This window comes from Harpia harpyja, chromosome 4 (assembly GCF_026419915.1).
Source record: "Harpia harpyja isolate bHarHar1 chromosome 4, bHarHar1 primary haplotype, whole genome shotgun sequence".
NCBI lineage: Eukaryota > Metazoa > Chordata > Aves > Accipitriformes > Accipitridae > Harpia > Harpia harpyja.
In genome coordinates this window covers 31,716,748-31,735,913 of record NC_068943.1, presented here as the reverse complement: position 1 = coordinate 31,735,913, position 19,166 = coordinate 31,716,748, and the positions used below count along the sequence as shown (strand labels likewise).

The following is a 19,166-nucleotide window of genomic DNA, read 5'->3' as shown; positions in this document are numbered from 1 at the left end:
TCTTACATACTTCATTATACACACACACACATATGTTTTGTTATACACACAATTATTCAAATGCACTTTCCTATCACCTATAGCATCTACGAAGTTCATAACAGAGTTAGTGTATACTCCCTAAATCCATCAAGAAAGGAAGTTGCCAAATTTTGTAAGAGGTAGGTTCCTAGAATAATAGATTTTATTTTAGATTTGGTATCATTTGTCTTTAGAGATCTCTCAATTTCTACTATAATTTTAAAACATTTAAGAAAATCTGTTTTTATTACCGTAACTTTATTTCATAACTTCAGCCACCACAGCTGACACTGAAAGACATCTTGCATTTTATTAATGTAACAAATACAAAAATTGCTCAATTCAAAATATAAAGCAAATCGTACAGATCATACCTGGCACTTTTTCTTAAAGCCTTAAATATAGTTAAAGGATAACTCTCACATATACTAGAAAGAGTTATGGGTAAATTGACCTCCTAGATTAATTATAATCACTTTAAACCTACCTGCTTATTTTTGCCTTCTGTATCTTTTATGACAAAAAGCATCAATTGCGGTCTCTTATTCATTAAAATGTCTGCAGTTTGTCACTCCTGTTTGCTCTATACTTATGAAAGTAGTGAAGATATTTCCCCCCATTTAAAATTGTCACAAACTTGCCTTAATGTAACTCATAAATTCAGTAGTAAGAGTATCCGATTCATTAAACTGGTTTCCTGTTTCTCTTGACTTATCATTGACAATCAGGTGAGAAGATCCTTGATGGAATTCCACTAATAACAACAATTAAAAAAAAAAAAAAAAAAAGAGAGAGAGAAGAATGATTTCTGGTTCAGCTCAACATTTGTTACTCAACATAATTTAAGTGTATTAAATTATAGAGCTCAAAAACAAAGCTTAAATTCGAAGTGTATTAAAAACTTCAAACAGGTTAAGACCTTTGCATTTTAATGAGTGATGCCAAATCATTTCAAAGTTGTAATAAATCAATACCCTGGGCTCATACAGTTGTAGACCAGAAGCACCACAACAGGCATTAATGGAGTCAGTTTTGAACTACACCAAGTATGTCCTGCCAGCACCGGTACAAGAGCACAGCTGGACAGCTGCAGAGTATTTTAAGACATTCAGATGTCTCAGCCAGTGACTTGCAGTTTAATGCAACTTCAGAGTTATTATGCTGTAACAAACACTCAAACTCTTAGCAGAAGTCAAACAAAATGATTCAGAGCCTTCAGAGCCTATGCCAATCTCTTGCTTACATATACTATTTCCAGGGGCATGCGGCAGTAAGAATTTTCTCCTCTGTTTGAAGTGGTCTGATCCTATAACTTACCCTCTCCAGTTTGCTAATAAACACTGTAGGATGTAATGCTCTTACTATCTCACTTCGTATTCTCCTGAATTCTGATGAGTATCTCAACTGAAGTTCATTTAACCTAGTATGTAACACTGGGCAAAGGCTGATCTCCTATTTATGTGTATGCATGTGCTACTCACTGACTTCATCCTGCCATTTATCATTAGTATGTACAGACCTTGGAGAAACATTGTTTATCAGTACGTAGATGTAATTTAGAAAAAAGATAAGTTACTTAAAATTTATATAAAATTACACCTTCTTGCAAAATCTGAAGAGACTTACTTGCTTCCAGAGGTAATGCTGACTTTGATTAATAAAGCTTTATATACACATTATGTCCAACCAGAAAAAGGGACTCTGCTTTTGTACATTTGATAAGTTATTATACATTGATATTACTGGTTGGGAAGCATGGTTTAAACCAACTCTCACTTTTCTTCCCCAAGTCAGAACCAAAACTTACTAACTCTTGAGACAAGGTGTAACGAGTTCATTGGAATTGCTACGGAAAACAACTATAAGGACCTCAATTCAGTATAGTTAAAAATGTTCTAAGTAGCACACTTTTTCTTCTTTTTTACATGACTGCATACGCATGCTTAAAGCCTTTTGGGTAGGTAGGCATTTATTACAAAAAAATTAAAATGCATAGGGTGGCAAAAATACCTGTTGATCAACTAGAACACCAGCAAGAAAAATCAATTTAATAAGGTATTTATCCAGAGCAAAATTAAACACTGAAAATTCCAAGGAAAAATAGCAGTAAATAAAACGGATTTCATTTAAAGATGATGTTTGTAGACTCCTGAAAGATTGATGTTTGTTGGGTTGTGATTTTTGCAAACTGAATTTAGTCTTATACATGGAATTATTGCCAGAATTTCCCTGTATTTAACTTCCACTTTTTTTACATTCCAACCTTTTCTTGAGTTAGCATGGTGACCTGAATCTTCCTTCACAACCTGATCTTCTTCCACGATGTCCGACATTGGAACATTAAAGCTGATAGTATCTTCATCAGAAGGCTAAGAAGAGACAAGAGAAACGCTGCTTTCAGCTCAAACCAAGAGTGATAAAAACGTACATATTAAGAAGAGTGCTCACTAAAGAGTGGCAAACTAATATGGGAGAGGATACCAGAGCATCTAACGTGACCAAATCCTGTTGTAGGAAGCTGTAGTCATGCTGAATACATCCTGACAGGAGGCTTGCCAAGCAGAACAATTAATCTGTCCTCTTTCCCTACCTTCCTCGCTGCACTAGTCCTCTCCTTGCAGTGACACCGCTCCACTGCGCTGCTCTCTGTGCGCTTTCCCGGGACAGCTGAAAATAGAGGCTCCTTGTAGCCACCGAAGTCTGTAGAAAAACTGAGCCTCGTATCACAGTCCTTTTCTCTTTCCCTCCAAGACTCTTCTCCCCTGCTTTGCCCTGCAGCTTGTTAATTTAATGCCTAAAGCAAGCAAGATGAACTTTGTAGGCTGAGGCAACACCTTTTATTAGATTAACTGGTGGAGCTGAAAAAAGCAGAAACTCTCAAGTACGCTGGCTTTTCTTCATTGACCTAAAAGCACATTCATTTTTTTCAGCCGCATTAGTTGGTACACTAAAACTCATTACTTTTATCTACAAGCTTATCTTGTCTATGACTTTACGGATAGTGGCTACGCCAAGAAGCGCTGACCCTTCGCTGCCTTCGCTTCTGTCCCATGCCACTACGGCACGGCTGTTCTGCAGGACCGGCAGGGACCTGCTCACATTCTCTCCTGAGGTGAACTACAGCAAAAACCACCGTCTGCAGAAGAGGTCAAGTTTTTATTCTTGCTCTCCTGAGAGAGCTTACCATTACAACAGCCTTTCAGAGCTCTGCAAATGCATTTCCCAGCAAACCCACTGGCGTTGCTCGTTCTTTAGATGCTCTGTGTTTCTGGAACTCGCTACTCTGCGCAGACGTATTCCGTACGTGTATTCTGTAATTAGAAGTGCTATAATACATATATAGCAGTTTGTTCCATATCCTTTAAGAATATGTATTTTTAAGGAAATGGTATATGCCTGTTTATCAGTTCAGCCCACTGTAACACCAGATCCACGATGGAATGGGAGATTGTTACATCCAATCAGTTATTCTTTCCCACAGTTGCTAGCTTCGAGCAGAATTATGCCATTCTTGCTACCTTTATATGTTCATATTCCATATAAAAAAATATTTTTTAAATCCTGAAGCTAAGGTTTGTGATAAAGGATGGAGCAAATCTGCTTTGCACTTAAAAAACTGTATCAAAAATACACGTGGTTATTCCTGTTTGCCAAGAATACCATGGACTTAACACATTTTGTAAATGTGGACCACCATAAATGTTCTTCTTTATGAATAAACTGCATGTTATCAACTCTATGAATTCACTGGCTGTATTCTTCTGCTTAAAGAGAAAAAATTCAAAAGGATGTTCAGGGAATTGATAAAGCCTTATCAAAATAATGAAGCTTTATAATGAAGTGAACTAATGTTGCAGTACTGTTCCTATTTGTCAACTTTTAAAATCATTTTTAAATTTTAAAATAAATTTTATTTTAAAATGAAACAAATTAGTATCTCAAACAGAAAATAAACAAACCACGCTCCAAGTAGTCTGAGCACAAGTCACTTGTTTTTAGACCTGAAACAATGACAATCCAACAGCTTTTACAAAAAAAAAAAAAAAAAGACATACACAGAATAAATTTGTTCAGACAACCAAGGTTACTGTGAAGTTCCTTCTCTTTCTTTCAGACTGTATCTCATGTGACATTTAAGCATTAAATTTAGTTACTCTAGATCAAAGATTCATGTTTTGTTAATTTCACAACTATGATTTGAAAATACTACAGTAAAATGTTCTTATACACATTATTACAAGTTCTGAATACTAAAACAGGCAAGATTTTTTTCTCAGCAGAGCAACACACACAGCTTTTAGGAAAATATTTTGGCATGTTGGTGTAAAAAAAGCCACGGGCCATTCAATTTGGAAACAGAAGATCATTCCTTTAACAGGCTACGTCTCGCTTTCAGGGCTTACAGAATTCTGCAATTGATTTTCCAGGTGTTTCCTGCCAGTATACCATGAAATAGAAACTATCCAAAGCAGCCTGCGATAATACAAAAGTATTGCTCCTTCACAGGTGAAATACTGTGTCTCACTTCCTTTGTCCACAGTTTTATTTTTATTCAGCCAGCAACAGAAGACAATAGACATATAAGAATAAAAAATACCTAACATTATGCCAACACTGAATTCAGATGATGCATTTTGAAAGAATCTTCATATACATTCTTGCTGGTACTAATGCGTCACTCTTATCAGTAATAAAGCTGGGACACCATCTGGATCTTAACAAGTACCCTCTTGTTCTAATGAATTTTAACTAAGGAAAAAATAAGGTCAAAAGGAGGTGGAAAATGAATCAAAATGCTACACTGTTCCTAAAAGATGAGGTACGTGAGTGCACTACCTTAAAGCAGAATTTGCCTTCAAGTTGGTGTGATCAATTTTGCAGCAACGCTACAAGATACCTTTCACTTGAAATGCCGAAAATGACTATAGCTCTGAAGAATTGACCCTGAAATTACCCTACCAACAAGCCAGACAGAAATAGGTAAATTGTTCATCAAGTACTCCCCCTCCTATATGTATGGGTCCAAAGCTAATTAGCAAGCTTCCTAAAAAATACATTCGTTTTCAAACAAGTGATTCATTTAAGTTACTGTTTTTAAGTTACACAAATGCAAAATGACATTGTAGTATTTTTCTGTAAAAGAGCTGAAACTCAACAGCCACTAGCATTCAGACTAAACTGTAGTTTGTTTCTATATGTCTGATGTATTTATAAAAACCCTCCAAAAATGTGTTTTAATGACCACTTTATGACCTATCATTTAATGTTTATCTAATGTTTGGTATGTAGATTTCTGATTGTAATTAACAACATACGTGAATCTGTATTCACAACATGCTAATATTGCACAATTCTCATGTGTAACACAGGTATTAAAGATCGCATCAGAAGGAAAACTGAGTGGTGAATTTACTACCGAATACATTTGGGATTACTGATCTCAGCATCTATTTTCTCCTTAATAGTAGGCCAATAATCAGGTGGGGATGGAATGAGTAAATAGTTCTCATATAAAAAGCCTCTGTGCTAATAAAAATGGATCGGTTCACTGTTGGTTGTCTTTAAAATATTTTTTGCAGCATTCAGATTGCTACATTTTGATTACAGGAAAGATGATCTATTTTCTAAAGGTGTTATTTATAGCTAAAGAGGAAATTCTGGAATAACAGTTTCATTAACAAGCTAACTCAGCTTCAGGAAGTGTAAGAATGGCAAAACAGTTTGTAAGCATCTCTGAATGGACTGTATGCTCTTACAACTAGAGGGAAACCATTGGAAGTCTGGCTAGAAATCCCAGTAATTCTGCTTCATTTCTATCTAGCAAGAAACTTGCCCAAATACTTGGAAATCCCTGTGGGGTTTTAAGTGCTTTTGTATTTAAAAGACCAATCAGTGTGTAAGTGGATTCATTTTCAATTTGCTTTTTAGTAACTACAAATCCAGTATCTAAGCTTGATTCTTTATACATTTGTTTCAAAAGCAACAGAATCACTTTTCCTCAAAGGAGGCGAAAAACACTAAAGAATCAGTGTATAATTATTTTAAGTAGCACGAAGCTCATTCTTTTATTGTGACCTGAATATTTCCCATCAGGTCAGACCACAAATCCCATTATTTGTTCATTTCAGAAAGATCATCACTGAATTATACTGCAAATTATTTACTTACTTATCATTATTTACTCAGTTCAAGTCCAACTAGATTTAGTGCCTGTCGTGGTTTAACCCCAGCCAGCAACTAAACACCACGCAGCCGCTCACTCACTCCCCCCCACCCAGTGGGATAGGGGAGAAAATCAGGAAAAGAAGCAAAACCCGTGGGTTGAGATAAGAACGGTTTAATAGAACAGAAAAAGAAGAAACTAATAATGATAATGATAACACTAATAAAATGACAACAGAAATAATGAAAGGATTGGAATGTACAAATGATGCGCAGTGCAATTGCTCACCACCCGCCGACCGACACCCCGCCAGTCCCCGAGCGGCGAATCCCTGCCCCCACTTCCCTGTTCCTATACTAGATGGGACGTCACATGGTATGGAATACACTGTTGGCCAGTTTGGGTCAGGTGCCCTGGCTGTGTCCTGTGCCAACTTCTTGTGCCCCTCCAGCTTTCTCACTGGCTGGGCATGAGAAGCTGAAAAATCCTTGACATTAGTCTAAACACTACGGAGCAACAACTGAAAACATCAGTGTTATCAACATTCTTCGCATACTGAACTCAAAACATAGCACTGTACCAGCTACTAGGAAGACAGTTAACTCTATCCCAGCTGAAACCAGGACATGCCCTGTTCAGCTGAGCAGTGCCTCAGAAAAAAGGTCTAGGAAAGTCAGCTCTAACTGCTTAGGACAACATTAGTCTTAGGAAAGCCATCCTTTTTCTTTGCTCAGTCAGATAACATAGTTCAGAAAAAATTCTGAAGACTTATTTCCAGCACTGCCTAACTGCCAGAGCATGTAAAAGCATTAAGATCTGCAGTTTCTGAAGTTCCTACGCTACAGCAAACTGCCATAACCACAACACCACAGAACATACCAGGACTGGGCAGACTGAACTCCTCTTAATTCCCAACAGGAAAGAGTCATCGGTCAAAGAGAAAACACGTGAGAAGCAGCCAGGCATGTAACTGTTAGGACATTTACTTCATTGGAAACAGCAGACGTGGATTCTGGTGTGGCCCTCATTCTCTAGATTATCTAAACTGCCTGACAACTGTAGTGAATTTTCACTATTGGTAGGTTGTGGATCATTTGTAAGCAAGTATCTCCCTGCCCTCTCCAGACAGCGTACAGAGGAAAGAAAAAAAAAAAAAACCCAAAACCAAAAAAACCCCACCCCAGTCTCCTTTTATCTTTGTTTTATCCATTTCTTAGTGAGAAATTCATGCCAAGGATGTGGTTGCACAGTTTTGATGGCTAAAAACATATTCACATTGTTACCCAACTTAAAATACAGTCAAAAATATGGGTGCTGGAAGGGGAGCTGGACACAGAATTCAGGCAACTTACCTCTGTTGCTGACAAACGTTTATCGCCATTATCACTACCAACTCCTGAATCTGAGTCCTTTTTACTTGGGTAGATGTCATCAATGCTAGATGTGAATAAAAATAAAATTAAATTTAAAAAAAAAAAAAAAAAAATCAATAAAAAGCTCTCATAGCATTTACCATTAGAATTCTGTCCTGGTTTTACTTAAATCAAAGCAAAATTCCAACCAGGCTTAATGGTAAAGGGTGAAATAGCCTAGTATGGTTAAAAACTACAAATTTGCAGTCTGGTGATAGTAAAATAGATCAGATGGAATGGCTGGTTAGCCTAAGGATTAATGAAAACAACAGAAATAATCTGCTGTAAAGCTTGCTTTTGTCTATATACTAGGTAAAAATGTTTAGTTACTAGCTAAGTAGCACAGGAGTCTGAAGTCATTTAGCCACGGGATAAGCAACTAAACTAGTTGAACTCAAACTGGAGTCAACTGATTTAATTGTAACCATTGATGCATTAAAAATGAACTGATATCTCCCTGCGGCTTGAAGTAATTATTAACACAGAAACCTCCTTCTGGTGTTTTAAAATAGACTTTGAAATTTAGGTTTTTAAGAAAATGACTATAATAATGACAACTGCTCTCTCTTCTGGTTTCATTACCTAATATGACCTCTACTCATTTTAAAGTCCGCTAGTAGATGCAAAACTCTCATCATCTAACTTTTTTTAAAACATGCTTTATTATCCCCTCATTTGCAATCCTGAAAGCTATAACCCTGAATTCAGACTGACACAGCAATTTAAAAAAGAACTTTATCAGTCTTCACATGAATAAGGTATCTGATTAACCCTAATCTTAAATTATTTCTTATTAGTAAACACTAAGGATTTTGTGTAGAAACTGCCTACGGAAATCCTAACTGGGTTCATTTTTTCTTTAGAAGTGTAAAGTTATTCTCTAAAATAAAAGTTTGGTTATTATTGTGTGATAGACATTAGGCTGTTAGTTACCAACTGGCACCTACTCTGTACTATCCCCTGACCCTAACCTGTACGCTCCTATATAACCAAAATGTCATCCAGGACCTGACATTCCTGTCGATTTTCTTATATACTAAAAGAACAAAACAGAAACCAAGCAGGTGTTTCCCAAATGGAAAACGTACTCTTCATCCTGGATTCTTCCCACCTTCGGCATTTATCTGATAGAAATTCACAAAGGTGTTTCCAAACATACATGGAGGAAAAAAATTTGCTTGAAACCTTGCCCAGATGACTGAAAGGGAGATTCTGTAACAGTTCTTCCCCCCCCGCCCCCCAGGGTGTTATCAGCAACATCTCTATTTTTATTTACATCAACACTTTGTTTTTATTGAGTCCTTCTCTCCAAAAATAAGACATTATCATACTTTCTCTGATTGTTTATATTATACCTCCCAAGTTAGCAAAGAAAGAGCTGACTAAACGCTGGTTTCCAATTAGCTATGGAGATTCTCATAGAAAGGAGCTGCTTCGTATCTAGTTCCTTTCCTTAAGCCACAATACAAGATGACATTTCCTAGATGTTTGATGCAAGACATTAAAGATTTTGTCTTTCATTTTGCTAACAAATTAGCACATTTCACTTTAAAAGGATCTCAACATTCATGCAGTTTTCTTTGCTGGATGCATAAAAGCCTCTGGACGAATAAAAAAGCTTAAAACAACTATGTGACGGATGTATGACAATATCTAAATCACAAAACAACGCAAGAAATTAAAACTTATTTAGTGTGTTAATGGATTTATAAGAAAGTTCCAACACCTAATGATACTACCATCTGAATTATTTTCAATATATTCCCGTAGTCTACTAGTAGGAGGGTAGATTTAAACTAAGGTTCACTTCTAAGATCTTTCCTAAGGTGCTGCTAACTTTAATCAGAACTGACTGTTAAAAATACTTTGTTCTAAACTCTTATATGGATTTCACTAGAATAAAATATATTAAAGCAAACCAAATCTCTGTTCAAAATAGTACACTCTAAATAGCGTCTAAACAAATGAAACTCTGGAAGCTAAAGATATAAATATATATATTTCACTTTGTTTATAAGTGTTACATGAAAAAACTAAGTGAGATTTTCATACATACCTCTCTTCCACTGGTTGTGGCAAATGTTGTTGCTCTATGGCATTAAGATACAGTGAGTCTGCTGTTTTAATCTGGCAGGCCTGTACAGTTAGGTATTTGAATATATGCACCTTACCCTTTGTACAAATCTGTTAGACAAGAAAAACAAGTTAGATTTATAAATAGAATGAAAGAAATAATTTATTCCAAATGTCACTTAGTGTAAAACTCCCTGAAAACCAACTCATAACATCACAATAGATACCACGTAAACAGATTTTACTCATTTTTTTTAAAATTACTAAGAACTACTTCAATTACCACATCAATTATTTGTGTGTACTAGTATGAATACCATCAGAGAGTGAGACAAAAACCAAGAATGTGTTCTACTTTAAAAAAAATCCAAATGAGCTTTTCACGCAAAAAGAATTACTATTAAATATATCATATGGCCTATTACTAACGGTAAATTGAATAATTATTGTCCAAAATTAGTCAATAATGACATTTAATTCATCAGCATGTCCTTTATACTCTTAGTCACACTGTTTTTACTAGTGTCCAAGCATCTTTATGATGCATTTCACCTGCATTTTAGAATTTTTTTTCTTTAACTGCACACTTCTAGCTCAAGCGCTTGCTGAAACTTGCTCTGTATTTTTTGAGTTTAGGAGCAGCATCACCATTGGTTATGAAAAGCATTTCTCCAATGTAATAAAAACTCTCAAGTATTTCAACAGCTGTCGATCTGGAACAATTGTAGCTTTCAGAGATGTAGCTTGAATCCACTGTCCACTAAGTCAACAACAACAAAGTTGTCCTTAAGCAGCAAGCACAGGATGCATTCATTTATCATCATTTCTCAGCATGGCCTACAGTTCAGGAGTTTGATTTCTTTGTGTATCACAACCTATAAACTTACACTATAAAGTAAAACAAACTTCCTGTGGATGACATTCGTAGAACCTTCTAGAAATGGGTTCTTATTAACAGAGAGAAAATTTATCCAGGAAGTTTCTCATTTCTCTTTTTCAAATTATATACGTATTCCAACATTAAGTTTCATATGCAGATAGGGATGACAAAAATAAAGAGGCAGCTAACAGTGGAAATCTTCTAGGCTCGTGTTGGTTCAAGTGGTACACAGACTCATACACAGAACATAGGATATTTTCGATGTCTTATTTATATATTAACGAATAATGTCTGTGATGACTAAGTTCAGAAGCCTCTAATTGCAGAAGGTGACATTTTATAGGCTATAATTTGTTATCATCCACCCAGTATTAAGGCACAATTTAAATTATAGATGTTACTTACTTGTGCTGGTGGAGACTGCAAAGGATTATTCTCAAGCAGTAATACTTGTAACTGCACCATCTTTCTAAAACAAATTGGAATCACAAGCACTTTATTGCAGGAAAAGTCGAACTTTACCAAAGGAAGCTGTACTAGTTCTAAAAGTAACAAAAAAGAAAGAAGGTGTTATATCTGTATTTATTTTTGCCATAAAATAATAAAATATTTCTGAATAAACCTTCTTTTGCATTCAGGAAAAAATACAAACTCAGGCAGGAATATGATCAACATTTACTCCATTATATACTGGGAAATTAAAAGTGTTATTGTTATACAAGTGACAATAAATTTTAAAATAAATACTTTGAAGGTGTTTTTTTTTCCTGAAACTCAGCTGACAGTTCCCATACTGCATTCACAGCTAAGTACTTGTGCAACTTAAAAGATGCCTAGAATCATAAAGATAATTCATTTAAAAACCTTACACACTGTTATTTAGTGAGTACCACTGAATGTTATATTCTACAAACTCAAATGGAATAAATCTGAACACAAAGCAATTGCTACTTTTTAATCATATTTACTTACATGATTAAAAAATACTTTCAAAATGTTATTAACAAGAGCTACCGTAAAGGTATTAGGATTTTTTGTTTGTTGTTTGTTTTTACCTTGGGGTAAAACTTCGAGGTAATTTCTTCTGACATTCAGTTCTTTTAAAGATTTCAGCTGGCCTATCTGCTGTGGCAAAGCTGTGATTTCATTACAGCTGACATCCTACAGCAAAATAGTAATAACAGAAATAATGAACTTTTGGCTCCTAAGTGTTAAATAACACAGATGTGAAATTGTAGCTAATTTGCTATTACCATTGTAACATTTTATTAACCTGAAAACATGCAACCATCTGTGTCCTTCACAATGCAAAAATAGATACATGAGAAAATGTTTATACATTACTTAAAACCCAGAGCGAATTCTTATTTGGAGAGTAAGTTAATTTTGAAAGTTAATTTAATTTCTATAGAAACATTCAAAACCATTTGCTTAAGATGTTCTACCTTTTTATTCTTAACTTTATTCACATGAAGAACTCAGTACCATGATTATATAACCAAATATGCTTGGATAAAATGTAAAACTGCTAGTCAGTGCTAGTGGCTCTGACTTTTTAAAAAGGTTCTTGTTCTTCTGGAGGGAACATTTAAACAAAATCTAAAAAAAAAAAAAGAAAAAAAAAGAAAAGAGAGGAAACGCCAATAGCATTCTGTAATGATGCTCAGGAAAGGCACATATTTGATTATCACATCACATAGTAGGCCATAATAAAATAGGACAGGTCTTGTTTACTATTACACAGATATTCAATATAGTATTGTAAAAGGTACTTTTTAAGTGCCTAGACAGGTTCTAAGTAGGTCTGATTTTGATGACTAAATACAACTGGTTTAATAATCTGGATGAAACTGGAACCCATCTTCATTTCAGCATTCCCAAAGGACTAACTGCTGTAAAGTTGAGTTGAAAGTATAGGGTCTGGCTATACTGAGCATAATTTCAAGTAACATGTTTATATACAGCAGTGTTACTGTGATAAACAGTATACTTTAACACTATTGCTAATAAGAAACTGCTACGAATGTGTACTAAAGATCAACTTCTTAGATTAAGTCAGTCTAAAACGTGACAGTTTTTAAGATACTAGCTATCATTTTTGCTGCTAAACAGTCTACACTCAATGTGAAATCAAAAGGACATTGAAACCTCTGCTTACATCCCAGGCAACCTGTAAATTTGAGTAATATCCTGATTATGCTTCCATTTCTGCATTAAAAAAAATGGAAACCGTATTTCATAGTATGAGAGCTACGTGTGGTAATGCCAGATTTTCCTCAACAGCCAATGGAATACTTTTAGGATGTTCACTCCTATTCTCTTGATTGTTTCAAATGGATTTATACAGTATCTGGGAGGTCTTAGACTACAAAATTTGTAGAACTCAGTCAGGTTTCCAAGTCATCTCTTTGAAGATAGTTGCTTTAATACTAGTCAAAAGTATTAACTCTCTATCTTCAAGCCTAAAAACTAGTTAACAAAAGATGATAGTAAAAGCAAAATGTGATCTGGCAATGCTGGTCACCGTATCGGACAAGTTTCTCCTTGTAACAGAATCTCACTGCTGCCAAAGCTTCCTTCCCTTGTCAAAACACAGTGAGGAAATTATTTTAGCTTTTAGACAAGGAAATTAAAAATCCCAGTTAATGAGTGCATCTTTTGCCCAAGTTGCCACAAAGTATGGTTAATTGCACTGTTCCCAGATAATTTATTTTTAAAGCTTTAGTGTCCTATTTTTAATTTACAGACTTTAAACAACTTCATAATTAGATACTCAATTTTTAGAGCACAGAACTTAAATTTAAGTGACCTTGTGGCAGAGAAACTCTAGACCAAGTACACTTAACGCACACACATCAGAACAAGTCAGGGAAAGAGACAGAGAAGGAAGGAAGGGGGGGGGGGGGGAAGCCTGGCAATGTGTAGCCTCAAAAACAAGTCCACTTACAACCTTTCAAAACAGCCTTATTAAGACTGATCTGTTATGACACCATGTCAGCATTCACAAGATCTCTAGAGACAGTAGTATCCTTTATCCTACTAAACACTGCAGTCCAACTTTTTTTTATTACTTTGCTTGAATAGCTGTGGAAAACAAAGACCTATAACATTATTTCTAGTTATGCTCTCGACTATTATTAGATTTCACGAGTGTGTATGTGACAGAGACAGTGTTATCTTTCCCATTAGTCTGGCAGTAATGGAAGCAATACTATCAAAGTCAAATGCCTATGGTTTCCAAGCTAATATTTTTTAAAGGAACTATGCAACCAGCAGTTTGGAACTTCACTTCATGGGCGTCTGCAGTCAGCTGAAGTGCAAACACCTACTCAAGTTCCAAGGGGCTAGCGTTTGCTGAAGTTCAGGCTTGCATTAGTTTTATTTTGTTCTCATCAGTTATGCCATGTCCTGCCATGACAACACAACTTCTCAAGATTAGAGAAATGTATTTGAAGTTAACATTAATTTCTGTGGCATGAAGCTCAATGGCGTGAAAACAAATTAAAATCATCACCATTTTTTTTATAGTAAAGTTTAAATGGTCTTAAACCAATAAAATTCAGCATAATAGAAACAGAAAAATAAATACGGTACTCTGGCTCCATATTAACATATTTATTGACAGACACACAGGTGTTTATCTAAACCACCCAAATTGAGGTACACTTCCTCCTTCCATCCATTTTAAAACTTGGGACTCCTGACTGAGCTGTTATTCCTAAAAAGCATGTGGATTCTGTCAGGGCTTGTGACATACAAGCCATACAGAATGGTAAAAAGAAGTTACACGGTGCATACGCACATCGATCCTTTTAGGCAACAGAAGGCAGCAGGTCCCACTGAACGACCTAAATCTCAGTAGAGAGATTTAAAGGCTTCCAACCTGAGACAGGAGTGTCCCAGAGATGGAAAGGGCTGTTACCCGAAGAAGGCAGAAGTGCAATACTGCCTGATAGGATGGAGAACAGAATTTGACCATACATCTGATAGTTTCGGGTATAGCTACTGAGACACCTCTGCCCAATTTTATTTGATGGAAAATGCGTTTCAGATTATCTTCACACCAGTTTTGCACTCATCCTCCTGGCTGACAGTAGAGGTATGACTGAGTTACACAGCTGCAAATAAAAGTAGGTTTCCCAACCAAATTTTGCAAATAATTCTAAGATATCCTGCACGGAGAATAAATTGTATGTTGATGCCTGTAAGATAGCTGTCAGATCTATATAACCCAGAACCCTAAAATTCAAAAGAATACCTGAAAATTTACTGCATGTAATATCTAAGTCATTCTATGCTACAAGTATGAATTTTATATAAATATATACACGTAATAGAAAAAGAACTGCCTACCCCGTTTTGGAGGAGAGGGGGGGGAAAAGCAGAGTTAGTTGGAAAGATCTGACCTAATTTGCAGCAAACTATGCTTACATCATTCTAGAGTGACTATAGAGGTAAAATTTGTTTCAAGAAGTTAGATAACAAAACAAAACAAAACAAAAAAATCCATTTGCTACGTATACACAGATTTTGCTGCAAGCAGCTTGTGAAACACTTTGGGAACCCGAGGGTGCTTGGCAAAGTCCTAGTAATACAAGACCTGCACGCAGCCAGGTGGCATCCGTCACTTCGCAGGATGGATCCCCTGGGCCAGCTCAGCCCCAGCACTGGGTACGTACCAAACCAACAGCAAGCCTTGCCCCAGGGCTGGGTAATGGGGGTGCTTGGAAGCCCCACGCTATTCAGGCTGGCACTGCTCTCACACAGCTGAATGTTTTGTGCAACAACTGCAGTATGACTTAATCTTTATTTTTTTTTTTTCTTTTTACTCATTTTAGAACAATGATCACCTTATTATCTAAACTGCATTGTCTTATATATATGCCAATACAGATCCTGGCTCTCAATCCTACCACTATTTGCTTCTCCCAATACACACACAGTTTAGTCATTTCCAGCTAAATAATGCAACTCTTTTCACTGGAAACGTACCAAACACTCAAGGTGGCACCGAAAAAAGTAATCAGGTCATCTGAATAGCACCATGCCCAATTTAACAAAAACTTGTTATTCACTAACCCCCACCCCCTTCTAATCACAAAGAACTAGCATCAGACCTTCTTCAGCTTTCTTAATTCTTCTAACCTACCAAAGCGATATGTTGCTATAGCCTCCCATGAAATATTTTTAGAGCAGGAATTGTTGTGTGCTTCATGACAAAGAGTAACACTGAAATTATACTGTAACTGGAAAGCAATATGAAAATCCAGTATTCCAGGTGTTAATTTAAACATATGATTGGTTTAAAAAACCCAAACCAACCCTATCTCCTTTAAGTATAATCTACATTGATTTTCAAGCTTTTAGTTTTTTACTTTTCAAAATTCTAAAATAAGGATAAGGGCTACTATTAAGCTGTGTACAACCTCTTACTAATAAATGAAACACTTCCAGCATCAGCAATGCTAGTTCACCTTACTGGGAGGGTTCAAACTTGAAATTGGAGAGGAAATTAGATATGAAAGCACTTCAGCAGCTCTTTACTGAAAATATTATCACAGACCTCAGTTAATACAAAGAAAACAGATGATTTTGACCAGACAGAATAAGGCCAAGTCTTTCAATTATTTCACGAGCCCCCCGCCACTAAGCTGGGCCACATTTAACCTAGAAGCAATCAAGAGCTAACAGGTTCCAATCATTTTTTATTATCTCTTCAGTCATCCTATCCCCTAAATTAGGATGTGTTTAATACAGTTCAACATTAATTATATATAAAACTGGAACCATAACCTTTTACTGAATCTATTTTCAGCACAAAAGAAACAATGCTATAGGCTAACACATTTTTTTTGAAGGTTAATTAAATCAAAACCATTTCAGTAATCTAATTAAACCCATCACACACACACAAAAATTATAACATTTGATAAGATAAATTAATAATGCTCACCAAACAAAACAAACTTGGTAGTCTTTAGCTCAGGTATAACCCAGAAAGGAAAAGGTAACTGCCCCCCCCCATCCTCATCAACAGCCACATCAGTTGTAATAAATAATAGAGGCCTGATACCACAGGATGCTGTACAAAAAGAATACTAGAAGGAAAAAAGCCCCAAAGTTGCCACTTCACTCCACATATGAAGAACCAGTAGCAGGACTGGGGCCTAAAGCAAGGTCAACTCAATTTCTGTAACATAATTTAGTAGAGAAACTACGGTTATAAAAATAGTAATATGATAAGCAGGAACTTTCAGATACAGAAAAGATGTGCAAGATAAATGCTGTCAGAGATATCAGCAGCTAGAAGAAAGTTCAAGTATCATTGTTTTACGATGCATAAATTAGCAGTGTTGAAATGTAGTTTATTTGTCAATTTGTATCTTAAGAGATCAAGGTGAACGGAAATAACCAGAAGACATAACGCATATGCCATAGAGAATTCAGAGTCTCAGCCTACAATATACAAAAGAGGAAGAGAAAGGGAGAGAAAGGGAAGTATTCTCTTATATACATTCTCCACACACAAAGTTTAAATAAAACATGTCCAATTAAATTAATTTTAAGTTAAGGTACCAACTAATTTTTGCCTTTTCAGATTCTCATTTACTAGACAATATGTTATAGATGATCTACTGCTTGCAGAAACAGTAGTTGTGTGGGCAGCTTTGAAAACAAAAGGAATATAATCATTTTGTAAATCTGTTTAGATGGGTGTTCCAGGAAAGGAAGGTCTTATGACAAAAATGGTGAAATAAAATGAAAATAGACTGATAAGTCTCCCTAGTGGAATGCAGTGTGGCAAGCAGATAGTAACAACAGAGAGAAAGGAAGCAGAAGGGGAGGATGCCACAGAGGGGATACAGCTTGCAGAGCCTGATGCCAGAACTATGAACTTGGTACAGCAAAACAGGGAGCCAGTGCAGGTGGTGACTAAAACTGGTAAAGATGATGAACTTAGAAGCTGAGTTTTGAACGAACCAAGGGCAGTGATGTTGTTTAGAAGGGTCCTGAAGAACATAAAAGAAACTATTATTGTGTTACTACTCAACACACTTGAGAAGTTCAAAAGTTAATTTTTTAACCTGTATTATAGTATTATGCATTTGTTCAAATATATTTGCAAAGTGAATTTTACTGTTTCCAGTTAAATACAAATGAAGTCAAAATAAAAAATAAAAAAAAAAGTTCATTAACATACCAGTTCCATTAACTGTTTTAGTTGACCTATCTCTTCTGGAAGGGAACCTAGCTTATTGTTACTTGCAATTAAGACTTTTAGAGGAAGACCACATAGGCAAGCCGGCAAAGAAGAAAGCTGATTTCGACTGCAACAAAACAAAAAACAACAACCATTAAAACCACCAGTGATGTTCTACTGTATACTCACATAAAGTCTGAGTGTTGTAAAATTCCTTCATTTTCATGGGTCAGATTTTATGCAGATAAAAATCTAAATTTTTGAATGGCAATCATTAAGAAAACACTTGCACATCAAAGATATCTGCATTACTGACTAAATACTGTGGAATGTTTAGTACTGTGGAATTTACCACTCCGGAAAAAAATGCATTATATCAGTTTAATAATATTGTAACAAGACTAGTTGTCACCTAGAACAGCTGTTTCCCTTTCTAACGAATATAGGAAAGTCAACCAAGATAGTATTTTGCAAGTATTTAAACTTTCCTATGGTTTCATGTGGCAGTATAGTGGATGTCTTTTGTTCCAACTGAAAGACAAGTAAGTAAATTACAGATAAAATGGTTATTTTTTCAATTCCTTTAAAGCACACTTATAGTTGAAGATTACTTGATACTTGTTCTATGATCCTATGATATCAACCCAGGTAAATACAGCGAAAGATTCTGGGACCTTCAATGGTTCGTTTCTTTCCAAGACTCATATTAAGCATTTTATCTCTCTCTCTCACTTTTTCCCAAAATTGGTAAAACAACTTTAAGTGATTGACATGTGTCATTTTATTCTTCACACCACATTTCGGGGCGGGGGGCGGAGGGGGGGGGAGCAGCAGGGAAGAGAGAGATCTTTTCATTTACAGGAGTTGCAAGGAAAGGCAAAATTCGGTAGAAAACTTTCAAGAGATTTAGGTTCTCATTCTAGTAACAATTACTCAAGAAGCTAGAACTTAAAGATGACAAATGCCATGATGCTTTGTGATCTCCAGATGATTAAAAACATTAATTTCTTGTGATTTGTGGATCAATTCCCAGAAGAAACTTTAAGATCAACAGAATAACATGTTAACTACTGTCTTTCCTAGAATACTTGAAGGTTTTCTTAAAATATAACTTTTTCTTTTTTATGGGTATTAACCTGTAGGAAAACAAGGAACAGTAACTTAAAGTGGCACCCCAGTAAGAACCATTTTAGTTAGCTTCTGCATGACTGTTAAGGCTCCGGAGAACAAACATGCATGACTGAACTCTGAAAACAGATGGCAAAAATTGTCCTGTGTGATTTCAGTAAGAGTTGCAACACTGAACTGAAACAAAAGGAAACAAAAAAAAAAAAAAATTCCACAAGTCTCAAAATATTTCTTCTTCAACTGCCAATCCCATGGTCTGCTACAAAGCTGCATATAAAGATGTATATT

At 35.7% G+C, this 19,166-nt stretch overlaps 2 protein-coding genes across 12 annotated transcripts in view; one reads left to right on the top strand and one right to left on the bottom strand.

Annotated features, from left to right (window-relative positions):
* Nucleotides 1–19,166, bottom strand: part of LRCH1 (leucine rich repeats and calponin homology domain containing 1) — a 135,180-nt gene that overhangs the window by 50,789 nt on the left and 65,225 nt on the right. For all 11 annotated transcript variants that reach the window (XR_008235011.1, XR_008235012.1, XR_008235016.1 and 8 more), the window contains 7 exons: nt 17,751–17,877; nt 11,605–11,710; nt 10,955–11,091; nt 9,653–9,780; nt 7,537–7,621; nt 2,285–2,390; nt 663–775 (listed from right to left, as the gene is read on the bottom strand). Coding sequence is in view for 3 of the 11 variants with exons in the window: in XM_052786105.1 (XP_052642065.1) it covers nt 663–775; nt 2,285–2,390; nt 7,537–7,621; nt 9,653–9,780; nt 10,955–11,091; nt 11,605–11,710; nt 17,751–17,877 (802 nt within the window). In the remaining 8 variants the exon portion in view is untranslated. The remainder of the gene's footprint in view (nt 1–662; nt 776–2,284; nt 2,391–7,536; nt 7,622–9,652; nt 9,781–10,954; nt 11,092–11,604; nt 11,711–17,750; nt 17,878–19,166) is intronic.
* Nucleotides 16,633–19,166, top strand: part of CPB2 (carboxypeptidase B2) — a 277,528-nt gene continuing 274,994 nt past the window's right edge. The window contains exon 1 of the mRNA XM_052786118.1: nt 16,633–16,636. The gene's annotated coding sequence lies outside the window, so the exon portion shown is untranslated. The remainder of the gene's footprint in view (nt 16,637–19,166) is intronic.